The sequence below is a fragment of the Haemaphysalis longicornis genome, unplaced genomic scaffold (assembly GCF_048455015.1).
Source record: "Haemaphysalis longicornis isolate Haplotype H1 unplaced genomic scaffold, Haemaphysalis longicornis Haplotype H1 scaffold_10, whole genome shotgun sequence".
Taxonomy (NCBI): Eukaryota; Metazoa; Arthropoda; class Arachnida; order Ixodida; family Ixodidae; genus Haemaphysalis; species Haemaphysalis longicornis.
Window position 1 is genome coordinate 121,956,320 of NW_027526204.1, and position 20,648 is coordinate 121,976,967.

General features: G+C 45.7%; 1 protein-coding gene across 2 annotated transcripts in view; it reads left to right on the forward strand.

The window, feature by feature from the left end:
- The window catches only part of LOC144159197 (uncharacterized), a 29,561-nt gene extending 9,406 nt beyond the window's left edge, over positions 1-20,155 (forward strand). Inside the window, exons 5-6 of one of the 2 annotated variants that reach the window (XM_077690531.1) lie at positions 14,841-15,091; positions 19,857-20,155. In XM_077690531.1, the coding sequence (XP_077546657.1) occupies positions 14,841-15,091; positions 19,857-19,894 (289 nt within the window). In that variant the 3' untranslated portion in view covers positions 19,895-20,155. The other variant, XM_077690530.1, reaches the window with a different exon arrangement.
- The last annotated feature ends 493 nt before the right edge of the window (positions 20,156-20,648 follow it).

A 20,648-nucleotide genomic window follows, 5' to 3' on the forward strand; every position in this document is an offset into this window, starting at 1 on the left:
TTACTCTTCATTAGCCAAGGAAATGCAGACACTGCAACAGTGTTCAAACTTCTTTGCATTCAAGCACCACATTTCAGGGGAAGTGCTGTGACTCACAAACATTCAATCTAGTGGAAAGAACATTTGCTGTATCAGTTGGGTGACAGAAGTATTGCCACAGCTGTCAATTACGATTGTTGCAATGTCACCTGTGCCGCCAGTGACACAATGAGCGATCACTGATCTTCGTCAACCTGTAACCAACATGACAGCAGAGGAGAACGCTGAAGGGGTGTGTTCGGGGAGCTGGGCAGCTGTTTCCTCGCTTTTGCTTTAGCGGTTCCTGAAAGTCAAACTTGTTTTCACTTCTCAACCTCTCTCCTGTCGAAGTCCCAGTGGAATCCATAACGTTTTATGGTGGAGGTGGAGGAGCAGGGCATGTGTACCTTATGCTGAGCCACTCGCAATGGCCCTCAGACCCAGTCCAATAACAAATCCGGGCCGTCCGGGCCGCCTCGCCTTCTTTGGAGGTTCTGAAGCTTGTGCCAGCCAACAACTACAGTGTAGACCATTTACAACATAACCGCTTATTGGCGGTGAGCGCGAACACGGGCGGCGCTGCGAAGCGCGCCTCCGTGACGTCGGCTTAGGGATTCTCGCATTTGTCGTCTCCTTCACTCAGGCTCGCTCTCCCTGCTGTTTCTTTGCGCTCGATCAACGTCGATGCTTTTCCGCACCAGAATTGGTGTGTGGGTAACTTTTTATCATAATAACTGGCTTAAAATCGCATACACTAGCTCATGGTGTCAGTTAAAGTATAGTTTTGGATACCGCTACGGAAGAAACATTGCCGGCGTCGCCCCATTCCTTGCGAAGCCGGTCCAGTGCGGAGCGCGAAGAGTTGAAACTAGGCGTCAGCTTCTCAATTAAGCAATCTTTCGAACAAAGGGAACAGTCAGCTGCTAATAACGAACAGCAGTGAAAATGGAAGACGAAAACAAATTCTAGGCCTTCAGGGCTGTCGGCTTTGGCAGGAGGCATTACGATTCCCTGTAGTCATATGTAAGGTAAGACAGTTTTTGCAACCTTGCCGTACGCTTGAACGTGTTGTGTCATATCACTTTACGTTGTCAAGGCATGAAAGTTTGCCGACATGCATTATGGGCTGCAAAAACTGTAGGTTGAGTTCCAAATAACCCTCTGTATATAGGCGCGTGCTGATTTTATACCAGGCATCTAATCAGTATGGAGGTTTATTGAGCAAAATGAGCCACGTCTACGTCAAATATACAGTAACACTATGTTCAGACCTGGAGGGATATTTCGGTACATTTTCCACAGCCATATCTTCCCGATATTCGGATATGCGTTGTAGGAAAACTGCACTTAAGAGGAGGAGGAGGAGGAGAAAACTTTATTTAACAAATCGAGCTGGTTAGTGGGCCGGGTCCTTAGTCCAGGACAAGAGAGTAAAAGTAATTTTCTTCAATTCATAGAGCGCCATCCCGAGTAGAATAGAATTTGTTTTTTGCGCCTCGAAGGGTTGGAAAGCAATAAAGAGCTACTTGGAATTATTCTTTGGTTTCAGTTTTTGTAATATATGCAGGAATACAATTTATTGCGTTATTTAGCGAGTATATCATGCCTTCAACACCGTAATCATGTCATCATTGTTCGGGTTGAGGGTCAGTTCCTTATGATAGCGATATGATTACGATAGAAATTCGGAGCACAAAAGCCGCCTTCGACTACTGTGGACAACGTTGTTTAGGGCGCGATCGCGGTGGCGTAGCACAAACCATCTTATACTATTTGCATGTGAATAAACAAAGCATGCTGCGGATATGCACCTTCTTGCACGCAGCCGTAAGTAAAGCCAATTTGTAAAGAAAGGAATGTATGCCATACAACATGAAGGCAATATCCACACGATCTTTGTGGCCTCCCAAACATCCCCAAACCTCCTAATAAGACGTTTGGGACGATGCAGAAAAATTAATGCGTTAGGTAGAAAAAAAAAGCAAGAAACATTAATCTGCTACAAGACAACAACAACGAAAGAAATAGAAGAAAACCGCTTTATTTCCTGCTTTGCGACGTGCGTGTAGGGGCCGCTGCTTGGTACGTAACATTAGACTGTTGAGTCTCCATAAGAGCATCTAAAAAATACTGCAGGAAGCCTATGCATTTTGAATACTTATCGAGAAGCTCTGATCTCTGACCCTCGCAAATAAGCTAGAAAGGACGAGTTACACATGATCTTCTGACCGATGCTCTGAAGAAAGTTGTTCTCTATCCCCTCGTGTGTTGCAAATTGTGGGGGATACAGCTTCAAATTATTCAGATGCGTCAGGCAAAATAACTGAGTCACTAGAAATACGCTTTTTAACGCACTAAAGCATCAAAGCGGGCTTTTTCTAGCACAGGCACTGCTGCCCCTCACAAGCGGAGTGTAGCAGACGACAGCGGCGTGAGTCCCTAAGCCGACGTCAGAGCCAGGGGGCGCCACTCAAACATCTCACCGCCAATAGTATAAGACCGGATAGAACGTGGGTTCTTGTGACTACCGGTTTGCCTCCCGTAGAACTCAATGCATAAGCATACCAGTTACGATGGGGTTGGTCGAAGCACAATATCGTCTATGGTGCAGTTTTTCGGCAGGTCTGGTGATTAACTGACGCAGCTGAGGCATCGTTTTAGGATAGTAAAACGAAAAAAGAAAGGTTTAAATCGGCCATCTGACACAGCACGCACCCCTTCCTCTCTAACTTTGACACACAACAAAAAAATAGGTACCCTTTAGTTCGTGCATACATGATAACCACAACTGACCTCGCTTGATGTACCTCAGAAGATAAAGTTGTTTCTATTACGCGTGAACCGCATTGCCCGTTTCGGCACACGATTCATACACGTCGGTGTTGCATGTGCATTTTTTCATGCTCGTGTCGACGATTCTGCGCTCGCGGCGGCTTCTTCGTGCAGCAGTGGCTGGAGCCTGACTACTTGCACCAATGGGGAGACGCGCACCTAATGGCGAGAGATTCGAAGCGCTCCGAGCAGCCGGCTGGCAACACCAGAGATGCTTAGGCTCACCACCGCGCTATTTTTTGATGGGCACTTTCACAAGCACGTGGAGGGCATTTCATATTCCACTTTTCGCCAAGATTATCAGCTCTTTTTTTGCATGAGCATCTTTGCTTGCGCCTCGTGGGGCATTTCAGCGAGCAGTTAGAAGTGGTTGCTGGAGCTGCCTGCACCACTTCACAGCCAGTGCTGACACCATGTTGCCACCTTTTACCGTGCCCCTCACACCACGCCAGTTGTGTCCGCGCGGGTGTCGCAGTGCCTGTGGTGTGCCCTGAACATTTTTTCGAGAAGAAATTGCTCCATGCGGTTCCCGCTGTATAACATTGTGCAGATAAGCCACCGCCCTTTCCAAACATCTGCACATGAAGAGCCACGCGAGGCCGGAGATTTCCACCACCAATTTGTTGCGCTAATATGCAGCTGCCTTCGGTATCGGAACGCAAGGCGGTGTAAAAAGATATCCCGCTGGCGTTCTTATAACATTGTCCCGTGGCATCTATTCATAGACGCTAAAAACATAGCCATGGTCCTTCAAAACACACACAACTGAAGTTAAAATCGTGCTCGCCATTTGTAAGACCGCGCATGCAATGTGTAAGACCCTGCAGCAGCGGCTGATGTAAAAAAAATACCAAAGACCGTTCCTTAGTTTCCAAGTGCAGTGCAGTGCGTTTGAGTGATGATAAATATAAAATGACTTGAGAGGTACGTTGTGATGTGGTTGGATTCGCACATGTTTTGATTATAGTGCGGTACCACTTATAGTGTGGATTTTTGCGGCTCCCGCAACATACGTTATAAGCAGTCTACTCCAATGCCACACACCAGAGATCAAGCCCCTGCCTTTGCACCAGAGAAAGACGCAGGCAAGAGTGGCAATAGTCATGACGTCCCTCCCAGTCGCAGCAGCCTGAGGTACTCGGGTCGCCCGTCATTTATTGGCCTAACACACCCCGTAGTCCTGTTCGGTTCCATGTTCCGTGGCGAAGCGTTCAAAGTTACAGAGGGCTGGGTTCAGCAGTTCAAGTGAGTTGCTCATCACAATGGCTGGGCAGAAGAAAAATGCCCCCAGAACTTCCATGTCTCACTTGAAGGCACAGCACACAACTGGTTTGAGACCCACGAGGCTGACCTCACATCCTAGGTGTCGTGCAAGGACAGTCAATGTGCAGCTTCGCCAACCAGTACCAATGAAAAAGAGCTAACGACCTCTGGGAGATCAAAATCTAAGGGCCCAATGAGACAGCTATCAGCTTTGTCGAAAATGTGCTGCGGCTGATGGTGCGGCCTGACTTACAGGCCACCGCGGAAAAGAAAGCACGTGTCCTAATGACAGGTGTGAAAAGCAATATCTTTGGCAGGCTAGTTCGCAATCCCCCAATGAAGGTCGACGCATTTGTGACGGGAGTGACGGGTCGACGGGAGTGACTAACATTGAGCAAATTCTTTTCCTAGAAGCAACCACAACCACCATCTGGCAACAGCACCAGCGAACATGTTAGCATCCAGCACGCGTATAACGTCGTCATGGCCTAGAGCGGAAGCCCTTGGCAAGGGTGCGATCCACGAGATTGTCTGTGAAATTCTGCAGGATTAGCTGGAGTTTTGCCCGACTTTGGAGTGACGAGCCGCCTTAGTTTCGGTTACAGAGGTTGTCCGAGAAGAAGCACAATGAGCTGCCCTTCCTGAAATTTCCGCAACACAGCTATCAAGCGCTCTGTCGTGACGTACGCTATGGCTGCCTGCCTGCCTCCCCCGGTCAGTCATACACGAGCCAATAGGCATTCCACGACGAGATGCCACTAGGCTGGCATACTACCAACCACGTTGGCCACAGCAGCCCAGTCCTAGAAAAACTGATGTCGGAAGTACAGTGGACAACTGACCACTGTGCTTTCACTGTAGCGAGGCTGACCAGGTGCATTGCCGGTACCCGTATCATGTACTTGAGCTTCACATATTCCATCCAAGTGCCCCATTTTTACGCCACAGTAAACAGCCCTGTGAAAATGAGGAGTACCTCCAACATACGCCAATGCCCATACAGGGCGTAGCTCACGGTCCTAGCTCACCATCACCTCGTTGGCCGCCTTTGTGTCTGCGCTCGTCTCCCCAGGAGAGCCTGCCACGCTTGCCTGACTGGGACAAGGACAACTAAGTGCAGCCACGCCTGGAATCTGGTGTTGCCAAGAGCAAATCCCACAAACAACCCCACAGCTCTCGAGCGCCCCGCACGTAAATACCGGCGACTACATCGATTGCCCTTCTTGAGTGGTGTCGAACATCATTTGCATTGTAATCAACAGCCACGATGCAATGGCACTTATAAATACCAGGGCTGACTACTCGTTATCAGCAAAACGTTTTCTAGCTGTCTCCGAAACGTGTCAACAGAGTGGAATGGTCCCAACATATGCACCGCCGGAGGACACTTTGTGACGCCAATAGGAAGGCACAGGGCTCGCATCAAGATTCGCAGCGAAACGTGTGGTGTGAAATTTGTGGTTTTGCCTACCTGTTCGAGAAATATTATCTTCCACATGAACTTCCTCTGCGAATGCACTGCTGTCATGGATCTCAGCTCAAACAGCCTGACGCTTCAGAAGTCTTTGTCACCACAGTGCAAACCTTCGTTTAGGTCTTCCCCTGCAGTAGTCGTAGCTATGTGACGCTGCCTGCTCAAATGACCGTTTTCTTGTCTATCCGGATGAATGCTATCACTAAGGGTGGAAGGCAGTGTTCAGCTCTGCCTCGTGGCTGAGCTGAACACTGCCTCGTGGAAGGCAGTGTTCAGCTCTTTCTAGGAATAGGTGTCGCAAGAGAGGTAGCATCGATTGAGGACGGGCATGCGTGAGTAATTGTCAAAAATTTTCGTGGTGAGCTGCAGTATGTAACGAAGGGCATGGTCAGAGCACGCACAGAAAAAATGGCCGAGTCCACCACAGTTGCTGTGATATCACAGAGGAAAGAATTGGCCAAACCAGAAACAGCATCCAACCGTGAACACGATGTTGATTTGAAGCTTCTTTCAGAGTAACAGCACGATTTACTGACTTTATTGGCAGAGTTTGAAGCCTGTTTTTTAACGCTTTCTGGTGTCAAATAAACGGGGGTTGCTAAACAAAGAATACTAACTGACGAAGCTGCGCGCCCAGCCCACCAGTCACCATATTGTAATTCACCAATAGAGCAACAAACCATAGCTAATCAGGTGGTGGAAGAAATGCCAAAAGACGACGTGATTCAGCCGTCCAACAGTCCCTGCACATTACTGGTGGTGTTTGTTAAAAAAGAAGGACGGGGCGATGCAGTTGTGTGCGGACTATCGGTGCCTAAGTAAAGCAACAAAAAAGGACCTTCTTCTACTACCCCAAATTGACAGCACCCTCGATCGCCTTCGCCACGCCTACTACTTCTCGTCAATTCACCTGAAAAGTGGATATCGCCAGATAAAAGTAGATGAGCGAGACAGCAAAAAAAACAGCATTTATAATTCTGGTCGGGCTTGACGAGTTTAAAGTCACGCTGTTCGAGCTTTGTACCGTGGCAGTGACATTTGAGCGAGCAATAGACATGGTCCTCGTCGGACTGAAGTGGCAGGCTTGCCTTGTGTATTTAGATGTCATCTTTTCCTGCACCTTCTAAGAGCACTTAAGCTGGCTCAGAGCTGTCCTCCAGGCCCTGAAAAGCATGGGGCTCACCCTTAGCCAGAAAAAAATGCCTATTTGGCTATGACAAACTGAAGTTTCTTGGCCATATGGTTACCAGCAAGGGTATCAGTGCTGACATAACAAAAAAATTGGCTGCGTATCTGCTCCTTTTGTTGCAAATGTAGTCAAAAGACGATAGTCTTTGTAGACATTAGCCAAGGAAATGCCCCCTTTGCTTTCCCACTCACCTCTCATGCTGTTCCTGTACCGTCGCGCTCATCCCAAGGTAAACACACTAAAGGTTTGTGCAAGGCGATTTGAATTTACCGCATTCCACTGCTACAGTCCGGGTTCCTCGATGCCAGCGCTGCAGTACGGTGGAGACGCACATGAATGGAGGCGGCCGACTACAAGGTTTATAGAACCGCGTGGCCGTGCTCCACGTGCGTTCCAAGCAAAATGTGGAACCTAGCTAGTGGAACCTTTCGTTGCTGTTGCCACGTGATTTTTAATACGTTGCCAGGAGGCGGCGGTTTTCTGCAGTAGATTTAGAATATCATTTGCTATCGAAAAATCAAGCATCCATGAATTTTTAATAAAGGGGCACTGTCCTATCCCTTGTGTACTAATTTCCTGTCCTATATTTGCGTAATGTCTTGTTCTTGTTCAACAAAGTTGACAAGTATGAACATATAAACTGTGCTTAGACGTTTACGTTTGGCTGTGAGTATATAGGACTATTGCGTCATAGCATCATGCGTCATAGCGCACGCCAGTCATGCCCTTAGCAAAGCTAAACACAACTACTGAATGCCTGAAAAGGAATGTCTCACAGTAGTTTGGGCAATCACTAAGTTACGACCCTACCTATATGGACGCCCGTTTCACGTGGTTACAGTCCACCACTTGCTATGCTGGCTGGGTAATCTGAGTGACCCTCCAGGATGACTTGCTTGGGGCTTCCGCCTCCAGGAATTTGACATCCCCATTACCCATAAATCAGGTTGTAGGCACAGTGACACCAACTCTTTGTCCATAGCACCGGTTGAACCAACTCAGACGGATATCAATGGTTACAATGACGCCTTCCTTGGGGCACTGGAGTTCTCGGGCATGATCCCAAACTGAGCAAGTTGATTGCGCATCTTGAAGGTCATGACGCCATTATTCCTAAACCCCTCACCCCCCCTTTATTGACATTTAGTGTCCGAAATGACGTACTTTACAAAAAGAAATTGGCGCAGCTTGCACTAGTGGTGCAAGGATGGAGAAGCAGCAGAGCTGACGACCCCTCTGCCTTTGCGGGAGTCCTGGCTGTTGCATCAGCAGCATCAGCAGCAACCTACTAGTTCCATTGCAGAACAAAGGCCTCTCTTATCGACCTCCAACTGCTCCTTCTCGTGCCGCTCAAGTCGATTTTTTGCCTCCAAATTTCCTTATTTTGTGCCCTTGTTGAGTAATCGGCCTTCCTCTTTTTTTAGACCCGTTTCTCAGTGTCCAGTCTGCCACCCTGGTAGTTCACCGATTGTAATTTCACCTAATTATGTGGCCAACAGAAGTCCATTCCCTTTGCTTTATTTGAACTATGATATCTTTTACTGTAGTTCTTTGATCCAGGAAGCTCGTTTCCTGTCTCTAAGTGTTACTGTGATCATTATTGGTTCCATGGCCCGTTGAGCCAACCTAAGTTTGCTTTCAAGTTGTTTAGTAAGGCACCAACTTTCCACTCCATATGTCATCACCTCACATTTCCGAACTTGCCGCTGAACGTTCTCTATGACTGGCAGGGCCGGGTCATTTTGTCTGCAGGCTTTCACATTTCTCCCAATGTGGACAATGTTAGCACGGGCTAGAACCCGCGGCCAAGTCCAAACCCAACTCCCACGCTGCAAACCAAAACGAAATGGTGTCCGCCGAGAGTGCGGTGATAGCTCAGTCAAACATGGTTTCAAACATAGAGGACCCAGGTTTGATTCCGGCCACAGGAAGCATTTCTTTCTCTGTCCAGTTGGCTGCACATGTTATTGTTTCCCACCGGTGCTAAACCGCACCAATCGGGCCTTTGGCATAGCCCAGTGGTTAGGTTGCCGGTTTCACTGTGTAAAAATCTCAGGTTCAATTCCCGGGACCTCCTTAACTACACTTTTTCTTGGGGTTTCAGGGTTTTCTGTGTACTACAGACAGATCTGTGTTGGCCTAAACAGCTCTGCTGTTAAAAGAGCTTCAATGGAAACAGCCGGTCTGATCTTCTGGTCTTGACAGATAATTACGCGATGTGATCATCCAAGCATACCAAGTTGACCACCCACTGGACACTTTGGCTACAGTCGAATGCTAGCGAGAATTGACAGGTATGATTGGCTCCATCTAGCCGGAGGACTTCTTAAGATTTCTGAGCCAACTCAGTGGATGACACTTCATTACCACCCTGAATAGTCTCCTTACATTTGGGGAGAATTTCACGCAGAAGGCCTATACAGCTTTTTTGATCCTGTTTGTGGTGCACCGCTTCTGAGCCAGCTACTTCCAAATGAAAGCATTTTGAAATATTCGCTTAAGAGCTGTCAAACGTCAGTCTGGGATTGTCTATGTAGCAGTGCCACAGTGACTGTGCTGCTTGGACCACGATTGCTAGTCTGATTTGCAGTATTTTCTTATAAAGGTTTGAAATGCCTGTTTGAGACTAAACACACTTGTAGAACTCTTGTCATGCTTCCCACTGCTCGTGTCATGCACTCGGGACCAATGGCATGTTCACCCAAATTCACGTGTTTTACGTGGCTATACTTTCTTGTTAACTTCGACACATACTGGGAGAACAATGCATACAAAGCATTAAACAGAAGAATGACTTAGCTGGCTATGCGTGGTATATAAATGGGAAAGATGTTTTTTTATCGTCTCACGTGGGGCAATCAGGCCGCTGTCTCAACGACAGATTACGAGAACATCACAATGCTTGTGCGCAACTGGCGGTAAATGGAAATTTGGCCGCGCATGTTAAGAGTTGCGATAAGAGTTGTTCGCCTGATTTTGAGGGGGCAACCATCTTGTTACACTCCAAAGACTAGGTTACCCGCGAAATCTACGAAGCATATGCGATGTTGTCAGGAGTGGAGGGAGATTGCGTTAGCGCCCCCTTTGATCCGGCTTTCGACACGTGAAATAGGTTTCCTAAGTGAGGAATAGATATCATGTCATGTTGCGTTTTATTGTTATTTTTTCGTGTGTGTTTTTTATATCCGTCATATATAACGGCCCCCTTCACATGATAATAAACAGTTGATAGTTTTCACCTCATCTTGTCTGTTTTTGTGTAATTCACCCTGTTCTACATTTTTGTGTCAGACAGCACACCTCTGCACTTGAAGTTGCTACTGAAAGTTCTGTATGACTGCCAGGCCGGATTATTTTGTCAGTGGGCTTTCATGTTTCTCTCAAAGTGAACCGCATTGGCATGTGCTAGAACCCGCGGCAACCGGCTTTGCGAATTCGGCATCTGTGTGCATTACTTGAGGCACAAATGCACGTCAACTGGTGTGAACACGTAAGAGGTCATGCCACGAACGCAATCGTATAGAAGCCAGTTTCATTACGCAAAGGACCCAGGTTAGATTCCCACCACGGGAAGGGTTTTTCTCCTGGTTCGTCTCTTTTTGTTTGACGTGGTAGTGGTCGTTAATTTGGCAGTTGTTATCGCTTTACTTGTTCTTTTATTATTTATTTCCAACCTCCAAACCCATGTGTGCATTTTCCTTCCTGTCTCGTAATGAGGCAGCATGGGAATGTGAGATGGAATGGTTTTTGCACACTATGGGTGCCTAAATTTATTGTCAGGTTCATTCATTTTTTTCCGCTTCAGAATAACCCATTCAACTCTAATACTTGCGCAAATTCGTATCTGGCCTTTTTTCCTTATAGGCATTGAGCACTGTGTGCCAACACTTTTTTTATTTCCTGTTAGCTGCACATGTTATTGTTCTCTGCAGCTGCTGTACCCCTTGAGCCTTTGGTTAGGTTGCCATTTTCGCGGTGTAAAGATCTTGGGTTTGATTTCTTGGACCTCCCTAACTAAATCTTTTTTAGGTGCGCACTCCCAATAGCTTCTCAGGGGCTTCTTGCCTTCTTGTCACTTTCGCTCACATTTTTTTGGCCTAAATTGTCATTCTCTTTACTTCGCCAATGATAGTTTTCTGGTAACGCTCCACGGCAGAATTAAAAGCTTAACAGCTCCACTGTAAAAACTAAACCAGGCGGCACGCTCACCACCATATATTTTCATTTCACATTTTTGTTGTATACATTACTCCCCATGACAGGTTCTTGAATTTCAAGAAACTGGTAAGATTGTATGCCTGCGCTCCTGTATTTAACCATGACCACCACGCAGAGGGGTTGTACAAATCTTTCGATATTGGCGATGAGATGTTCTAGCAGCGCCTCCTGACTCTGGCGTCGGCTAAGGGCTCGTGACACTGTCGTCTGCTACACTCCACTTGTGAGGGGCAGCAGTGCCTGTGCTAGAAATCGCGTGCTTTGATGTTTTAGTGCATTAAAAAGCGTATTTCTAGTAATTCAGTTATTTTTTCGTAATTCCAACACACCTGAATAATTTCAAGCTTGAACACACGAGGAGAGAGGGAACAACTTTCTTCGCAGCATCTGTCAGAAAATTATGTGTAACTTGTACTTTCTGGCTTATTGGTCAGGTTTAGCGCTCAGAGCTCCTTGATAGATATTTCAAATTTGTAAGCTTCCCTAGAGTATTTTTAAGATGCTCTTGAGAAGATTCAACAGTCTACTGCTACGTACCAAGCAGGGGGCCCCTACAGGTGCATCACACAACAGGAAATAAAGCAGCTGTCTTCTATTTTTTTGTTGTTGAATTGTATCTGATAAATGTTTTTTTTTCTGTACACAAAGCATTAATTTTTCTGCACCGTCAAGAACATCTTATTAGTAGGTTTGGGGATGTTTGGGAGGCTCACAAAGATCGTGTGGATATTTTCTTCAGACTGTATGGCATACATTTCCTTCACAAATTGGATTTCGTTGTTGCTGCGTGCAAGAACGTGCATATCCGCAGCGTGCATTGTTTATTCGCATGCAAATACAATGAGAAGGTTTGTGCTACACCACCGTGATTGCACCCCAGACAACGTTCTCCAGAGTTCTCGCCGTCGGTTTTATGCTCCGATTTTCTATTGTAACCAAGGTTATCATAATGAACTGACTTTCAACCAGAACAATTGACATGATTACAATGTTGAAGGCTTGATATACTCGCCAACGAACGCAATAAACAGTATACGTGCATATATTGCAAGAATCGAAACTGATAAATATTTCCAAGCTGCTCATTGTTGGAGGGGTGGAACAGCTGCGCCGCTGGTGCCATTGAGCGCCAAACTTGTTTACCTGCGCCATCTCGCGCCCACCATGATGACCAGAGCCCGGACACTTGGCTGAAGCATCGTATTTCGGTTTCATCAAGGCTATGAGCGGCTATCGAACTTGGCTTTGGCTTAGCTGTAAGGCCGCAGGCACTACACGCCTTGTGTTTGGATTTCTGAGTGTCGCATTTGCACTGTTGTGTTTGCCGGTGTTGGCCGCTGCGCCACAATGAATGGAAAAAGTCCAAAAGTAAAATGTTTCTGTGCATCATCGCTAACAGATAGAATAAATCTGCATGAAAGGTTGTAGTTTATTGGAGGTGAACATCAATTTAGTCGCCCATTTTTGGCATTCCTAGCTTAGCTGCTTGCAACCTCCATTGCTGATGTATTGAACAAACAGGGTCTTGGACGTTTTTTCCTTGCTTGTTAATTCGGTGCGCTTTTGCTTTGAGGTAATTACTCATTTTCGCCTGTCAACTTGAAACAAATGAATTTGAAACTTGAAATGAACTCCCTGCGTAAACTGAGGCTGGTCAACTTTTGCCTTCCCTCCGTTTTTTCTGTAATCAGAAAAGAACAAATAAACTTAAATTTAATTCAACTTTGGGGTTAGCTTTGCTTATTGGAGGATGTTCCAATTGGTCCAACATTAATCGTGCCTTCAAACACGCTGTAGTTACATAGTCTGCAGCTTAAGTTCGTCGACTCTCTCAACACTGTGACGGGGGAAGACAAAGCTATGTTCAGCTTCGCATGCACTAAAACCACTGTTCAATAGAAAAATGCAAGCAATCACCTTTTTTATCGAATGGCGCGCCGTGGTTTCGCATAAACACTGCAGTTTGCTTGATACGAAGCAAGGCCTCCTATCTGATCTCTTTCGACTTAGTGCGTGAGGTTACAAGAACTGCGTTCTTTGTTCAGAGTTAGTTCTAGTGCTTGGTAGAACGACCGAGATAGTAGACAGATAAAAGGTACTTGGCAGGAGACTTGCACAGCAGCCTGTAGGGTGATTAGGGAGGCACCATAATGCTGTGAAATGGTGTTACATCTGCTCCAAATGGCATTCTAGCTGCTCCAAAACTGCTACAAAAGGCACTTTGGCCTGCTACCAGGAGTGCTCCCAAACCCATGGACCGTGGTCCACTCACTCCTGTTGTTTTCCAACCCTTCCAGGTGTAAAGAACAAATGCTGGTATACTCGGGATGGCATTCTATAAATTGAAAAAAAATTACTCTTACTCTCTTGTCTTGAACTCAGAACCTGGCCGAGCTCGATTTTACTGTGAAAGTTTTCTCCTCCTCCGCCTCATCTTAAGTGCAGTTTTCCTGTAACTCATATCTGCTTTTTGGGGAAATATGGCTGTGCTAAATGTACCGAAATATCCCTCTGCGTTCAAAGAAACATAGTGTTACTGTATCTTTACCGTAGACGTGACTCGTTTTTCCCAATAAACCTCCATACTGGTTGGAAGCCTGATATAAAACCAGCACGTGCCTATAGACGAATTGGGTTATTTGAAAATCAACCTGCAGTTTTTGCAGCTATAGTGCATGTTGGCATACTTTCATGCCATGACAACGTAAAGTGATGTAATACAAAATTTCGATCGTTCGGCACGGTTGCGAAAACTGTTTTGGCTTACATATGATTACGGGAAATCGTAATGCCCTCAGCCAAAGCCAACAGCCCCGAAGGCCTGCAATTTGTTTTGGTCTTGTATTTTCATTGTTGTCGGTTACTAGCAGCTCGATGACCTGTTCGTTCGAAAGATTGCCTAATACAGAAGCTGACACATGGCTCCGACTCAGGACCGGCTTTACAAGGAATGGGGTGACACCGGCAAAGTTTCTTTTGCAACGGTATTCAAAATATTTTTTAACTCTTGCCTTGAGCTAGTGTATGCAATTTTAAGTCAGTTATCATGATAAAAAGTTCGGCACACGCAAAATCTCGAGCAGACTAGCATCTGACGTAAACCGAGCATGGTGAAACAGAAGGAAGAGCGAGCTCAGGTGAAGCAGAAAACAAATGTGAGATTCCCTATGCCAGTGTCACTTCGCAGCGCCGTCCGTGGTCACGCTCACCACTAATTGCCATTTTTTGCCCAATAGCCCTTGTGAGGAGAATATAACATTACCTTGAAAAGTTTAAGCCTGAAATGGTTCTCACAAGCAGCCTACCATGGAGAGAGAGAGAAGCAACCAGATTTGTATGTAAGATGCTTGTGTGTGCCACCGGAGAGGGCACAAACTCGGAATTGCAAATATGTGCAAAGTTCACAACAAACCGCTGATAGTACCTTGTCACACTGGAGAATTTTTGCATGCCCTTTTTGTCCCCTGGCCACTGAAAGTTTGCTGCAGCTGACTTCTTGTCACGGTGCGACCCTACATCTTTAGCATTCCCGACATAGGTGAATATTTTTATTCCTTGAATACAAAGTAGCACTCTTGAGCTTTTGATAATAAACCGAAATATCTGAATTGCCATTCAGATCAGTCAGTCGGTCAGTCAGGAAATTTGGAATGGAAATCTTAGAAGCTTTAGCGAACATTTTTTGCCCCCTTTCACCCCTGTGCTGTATGCACTGTGGTTGTGGGCTTGAGAAAATGGAATACTGGCAGAAAAACTGCTCCAAGTTGAACTATCTGCATTCCACTTGTGTCTTGTGTTATTGCTGTAAAATTTTGCTTACTCTTGTGTCTTGTTTTGCCCGCTTAGGAGCTCTTTCAGTGGAGAGCTTTCTTCTTGCCTGTCCCGTCAACAATGCAACCACCGGACCACGCATCTGAAAGGGTGTGGCAGGAAAAAGCTCTGTATCTGCACTGTTTGCAAGAAAGCCTTCGGTGATAAACGCTGCCTGAAGAACCATATGAGAGTGCACACCTGCAAGAGGCCCCACACATGCAACATCTGTCTGAAGAGCTATACTAGACGAGAGCACCTTGTTATTCATGAAAGACTGCACTCTGGTGAGAGGCCATATGTGTGTAGTGTCTGTCAAAAGCGCTTTACTAAAAAAACGACTCTGATTACTCACGAAAGACTTCACTCTGGTGAGAGGCCATATGTGTGTAGCGTCTGTCAAAAGCGCTTTACTCAAAAATCGAACCTGATTACTCACGAAAGACTGCACTCTGGCAAGAGGCCCTGTGTGTGTACCATCTGTCACAAAACCTTTGATTTTAGAAGCCGCCTGGTTGCTCACTTACGAGTGCACTCTGGCAAGAGGCCATATGCATGCAGAATTTGTCAGCTAAGTTTTAATCGAAATTCCCACTTGCTTGAACATGAAAGATTGCACAATCCCGAGAGGCCCTATGCGTGTAGCTTTTGTCCACAGAGCTTCAAACATAAAAGAGCCATGGTTAGACATGAAAAATTACACTCTGGTGAGAAGCCTCATGTGTGTAGCATCTGTCAGAAAAAATTTACTCTGAAAAACGACTTGGTTAAGCATGAAAGGTCACACTCTGGTGAGATGCCTCATGTGTGTAGCATCTGTCAGAAAAGCTTTACTCAGAAAGACGACTTGGTTAAGCATGAAAGGTCTCACTCTGCTTCGAGGCCCTATGTGTGTAGCATCTGTCAGCAGAGATTTTCTAAAAAAGGCCACCTGAGATTGCATGAAAGATTGCACAATCCCGAGAGGCCCTATGTGTGTGGCTTTTGTCCACAGAGCTTCAAACATAAAAGAGCCATGGTTAGACACGGAAAATTACATTCTGGTGAGAAGCCTCATGTGTGTAGCATCTGTCAGAAAAGCTTTACTCGGAAAGACTACTTGGTTAAGCATGAAAGGTCACACTCTGGTGAGAAGCCTCATGTGTAGCATCTGTCAGAAAAGCTTTACTCAGAAAAACGACTTGGTTAAGCATGAAAGGATACACTCTAGTGTGAGGCCCTATATGTGTAGCATCTGTCAGCAGAGCTTTTCTAAAATAGGCCACCTGGGTATGCATGAACGATCACACTCTTGTGAGAGGTCATATGTGTGTAGCATGTGTCATAAGAGCTTTACTCAAAGAAGGTACCTAGTTAACCATGAAAAACTGCACTCAAGCAGCAAGCCCTAGTGTGTGGGAAGCCAGGCCTACTTGACGAGCCATCTGAGTAACGCCGAAACTTTTCAGTTTGATGAAGAAGCTTATATCAGCAACAGTTATAAAAAAAGCTTTGTTATAAAAGTATGCATGGTTTATTGCACAATGGTGAAATGCCATAGTTTTGTGATGCCAGCAGATTTTCTTGGATAGTGCATTTTGTGTTTATTCATATATATGAGTGTAAATAAATGGAAATGCACCTATGAGGGACTTTGCTAACTGATGTGAAGTGGCTGCTGACATGGGGTAGATGCATGGATAGACATCACAAAACACCATAAAAAGAAGGATTGGTGCCCATTTACCAGTAAGGGATATATCCTTAAGAAGCAGTGTCCTGTGGTGATCCTCGCAGATACCGTTGTGCACCCACGGAACCCACAAGTGGTGGGTTTCGCTTCCATATTTTGTTGCCGGATTCACTTCTCTTTCCGTTTTTGGTATCTTCCTGCATTTTCCTCCCTTCCTGCATTCGACCCCAGTGCTACTGTTACATGGTTACAAAGTGTTCCTGTTTTGTGTCTTGTGCGCACGTGAGTGTTTTAATTTTTGCCTCCTCTGTGCAGCCCATTTTTGAGGGTGACGGAAAGAGCTTCCCTCACAGGCCACTTAAGTTTGTATAATAGAACTACAACCATGTACAGTTGAACAGGGATATATTGAACTCCAACGGGATCGTCGATAATTCGAAATATAAAATATGCCTATCTGAAGCTTATCTGATAACTCCGGACATCTGTGAGAGATTTTCAAAGTCACGATTAGCAGTAGCTTATCAATTTGTTCCTCACAGCACAGAAAATTTGAACCACAGTGTAACGATCACTGCACTTTAACATAAAAACAGTCTGTGAGATTCACTTGCTTCTTCTCCGTCGTAAAGTTCAACAGATTGTCTTCAAGCTTACTGTTACCGTCCATATGAGAAAATCTGATGTTGTACACTGTGCCACACCACAGTTGTGAATCTGAACACTGATGCAAGCTCAGCAGCAGTTGGTGATTGGGATTGTTGTGAGGGCCGCTAGTAGGGTCCGCTTCTTCGGCATCGGTGATGTCTGCCATAGCCTGCACATTCTCATCAGCAGTTACAAAATTGTGTGCCCTTGTGTCATTCAGATTGATGCATGGGAATGCTGACAGCACTCCAAATTTACTCTCGAGGCACTCGGCACCGTTGTCTTCGGTATCAGAACACCTCCCATCTGGAGCAGCGGAACGCCACTTTGCACATGACACGCAGTGGAAAGGTCAGGCCGTGACAGCGCTGCCTTCGCTTTTACATCAGGTTTGATACGTCAGTATTGCGCTCAAAAATGCTGCGAGAAAGGCAGCCGACATCGTTTTGCAGGCCTGCACCCATCGAATGATGTCCGCTTTCGTCGTTAAAGCCAAATTCCGTTTTTTTCGTAACCTTGGCTCCAAAACACGGGCCGCAGACAAAACACGCACCACACTACATACCTCCCTGCTTGATCCACCACTAATAAATGCACAAGCACGCAGAAAAAAAATGCCAGAAATCGAGCCAAAACTGAGAACAAATACAAATGCCAGAAACCCTGTCAGGAGAAGTGCACCTGCAGGTGAACTTGCAGTGCAGCATTTGATATATTGAATGTGCTTCAGATGGGGAGCTCGATACGCGTGTACAAGAGCGCGATACTTTTGTGTGGGATTTCCAAGGAGATGTCCGGACTGTTATATATAGACAATAATTCAATATCTCCGTGTTCAACTGTACTCACAAAATCTCTGAAGGCACTTACACTGTCAAAACTGTTAGCAAAATAAAATCCTTGTTGGCATTTTCCCAGTGTTTGCAACCAAGTTTTTCTCTGTATACATGATATAATGCTCTGGGAAAAATTCCATGTCTGCCACAGTTTATTAAGAATATTGCAGTGGTGAAAGGCTGTTTGCTTGCAGTGTCAGGAAGGATTATCGTCCCATAACGTCACAAGGCTGCGTAGTCGCAGAATAGCCAGTCCAGGGCATGTCAGAAAATCATTGCCTCGAAAGCAAGTTCAGTAAGTTCAGAATAGATCATTGATTGATTGTTTGATTGCAGGGTTGAACGCACGAACACAATGAAGGCGATGAGGCATGCTGTAGTAATTTTGACCACCTGGGGATCTTTAACATGTGCCAAAATCTCGTACACACGGGCGTTTTTTCTTTTCAGAAAAGCGGCCGCCGCGGCCTGGAATCGAACCTGCGACCTCGGGCTCAGCAGCGCAACGCCTCAGCCACTGAGGCACCGCAGCGGGTCACAATAGATCATTGTCCACTTCCAACAAGATAGTGAAGTTTGCACACTGGCACAGAAATTGCACACTGGGATGTGTGTTAATGTATGTTTGCCTAGGAAATGGATTCCTTATGGCAGTCATCCAAATTACAAATTTTTTCCCCTTAGTAATGAACATACTCATTACAATGGGGTGTTAAAGTGTTAAAAAAATTCGTTCGAAAATTCAAGAAGTTTTACCTAGAAGGAAATTTTTCTGTGAAAATGATGGCCAACAGGAAAGCCCTGACACCAGAATCGATTTCGGTAACTCATGCAAATGGACCTCCTTTGGTGCAAGTTTCTCCACCCATTCCAGCAGATGAGCAAAGGGCCCTATTACGTGTTCGCCAAAAGAGGACGGCGAAGTGGCATGCACTCTTTCCCGTACGCTTTGCTGTGGCCTAAACCTGTCTCTGTGTTCTAAGTGCTGGAAAGAAGGCAGCTGCTTTTTTTAACATTGCAGCTACAAAGATAGTCTAGTTGAGTACATATATTTTGCACATGGTTCACAAAAATGGTAAAAATATAAATCAAAGTGCTTTCTGCACACGGAAAGACGTTGCGTGTGCGCTGGTTATGCGGCATGGTGAGCAGCAGCAGCTTGACACTGCCTGCATGCAGCTGCAGCTAAAGCTCGCCACTGCTCACCACAATGAAACGCATTGCAAAAATAAAGTTCAACATGAGAAAGTTGATAGTAAAAAAACCAGCCGCGGTGGCTCAGTGGCTAAGGTGTTGTAGTGCTGAGCATGAGGATGCGGTTCTGATTCCCGGCCACGGTGGCTGCTTTTCTGATGGTGGCGAGAAGCGAAAACGCCTGTGTTCGAGATTTTGGCGCTCGTTAAAGATCCCCAGGTGGTAAAAATTTATCCAGAGCCCTCCACTACGGCGCGCCTCCTCGCCTGCGCTGCGTCGGTGCATTAAACCCTACAATCAATCAATGATAGTCCAGAAGAAAGTACACTAGAGGTTGTCATCTCTTCTGCTAGTGAAAGCAGCGATCACATCTATTCTGCAATGCTATGCCTTGAGTTCTCTGCGACCGGCCACAGAAGACCTGGCAGATTCAACTTCTTTGAAACCGTAAGGTTTAAGAACAGTGTGGCTGCAACTGAGAGTATGCCTGATTAATAGATTACTGGAGAGGCCAATGAAGAAGCTTTGCTCACTGCCCATGCTCTAGAATTGCGAGAAATAGCCAGGCAGGTTTTGAAGTACGGAGGTGCCTGGGAAGAACGTGACAAAATTGTTCCTGGTGGTGTCACTATGGAAGTATTCGTCTGCGTCAACTCTTGCGTCATTGCTACCAAAGAAATGACAGATGACTCCATCATACAGGGCATGTTGTCAAGCTCGCACTGTTGCTCATGAAGTGACCCTGATACTAAGGACAGCAAGCCCCACTCAACCTTGAACTGCTGACCACATGGACTTGTCTGAGTGCAAAGATGGTAAGCAATGTCTGTGGGTGTATGACTGCAGTGGTATGACGTGATTTCTGACTTCTGGAGAGACCCAAAAGGTCAAATGTTTTTTCACAGAAAGTGAGGTTTCTGAATGAATCCTTACAACTGGTAAGTACATTGGTAATGTTGCTGCATGCTAGGTTCAGAATTCGAGGGGGGCACAAAATGGGCGTTTTTTTAACTTGAGATTTTAGCTGAGAGTTCGCAAATCACGCGAGAATGCGCTAAACATAGCAGTTTAAATAAGTTCTTAGCCCGCCTGGCGCCTTGGTCCGAATTGGGCCCAGGAAAAACCAAGAAACATTGGAACGAGCAAATAAACCAATATTATCTGCTGATTGAGCACAGTGAAGTGACTAATTCATTACTGTAAGTAGCCACGGGTAGACTGTAAATGACTCTTCTCCAGTTTTTGCAGAAAATAATGGCAACATCTCCCTTGAGAAGCTTGTCATCGACCGCCTAAAATAAATTTGTACAGTCAGTTTAATAAACATGCATGTTCAAATTCATCCACTTACAACACCAACTCTGAAGCTAGTGGAATCAATAAAAAGTAAAGAACGGACACAAATTAAGAGTTGCAATGTACATAAGTTGCTAGAGCACATATTGCAAGTGCCGGGCATGAGCATGTACAAGTGAGCAATAAAATATGCAAGAA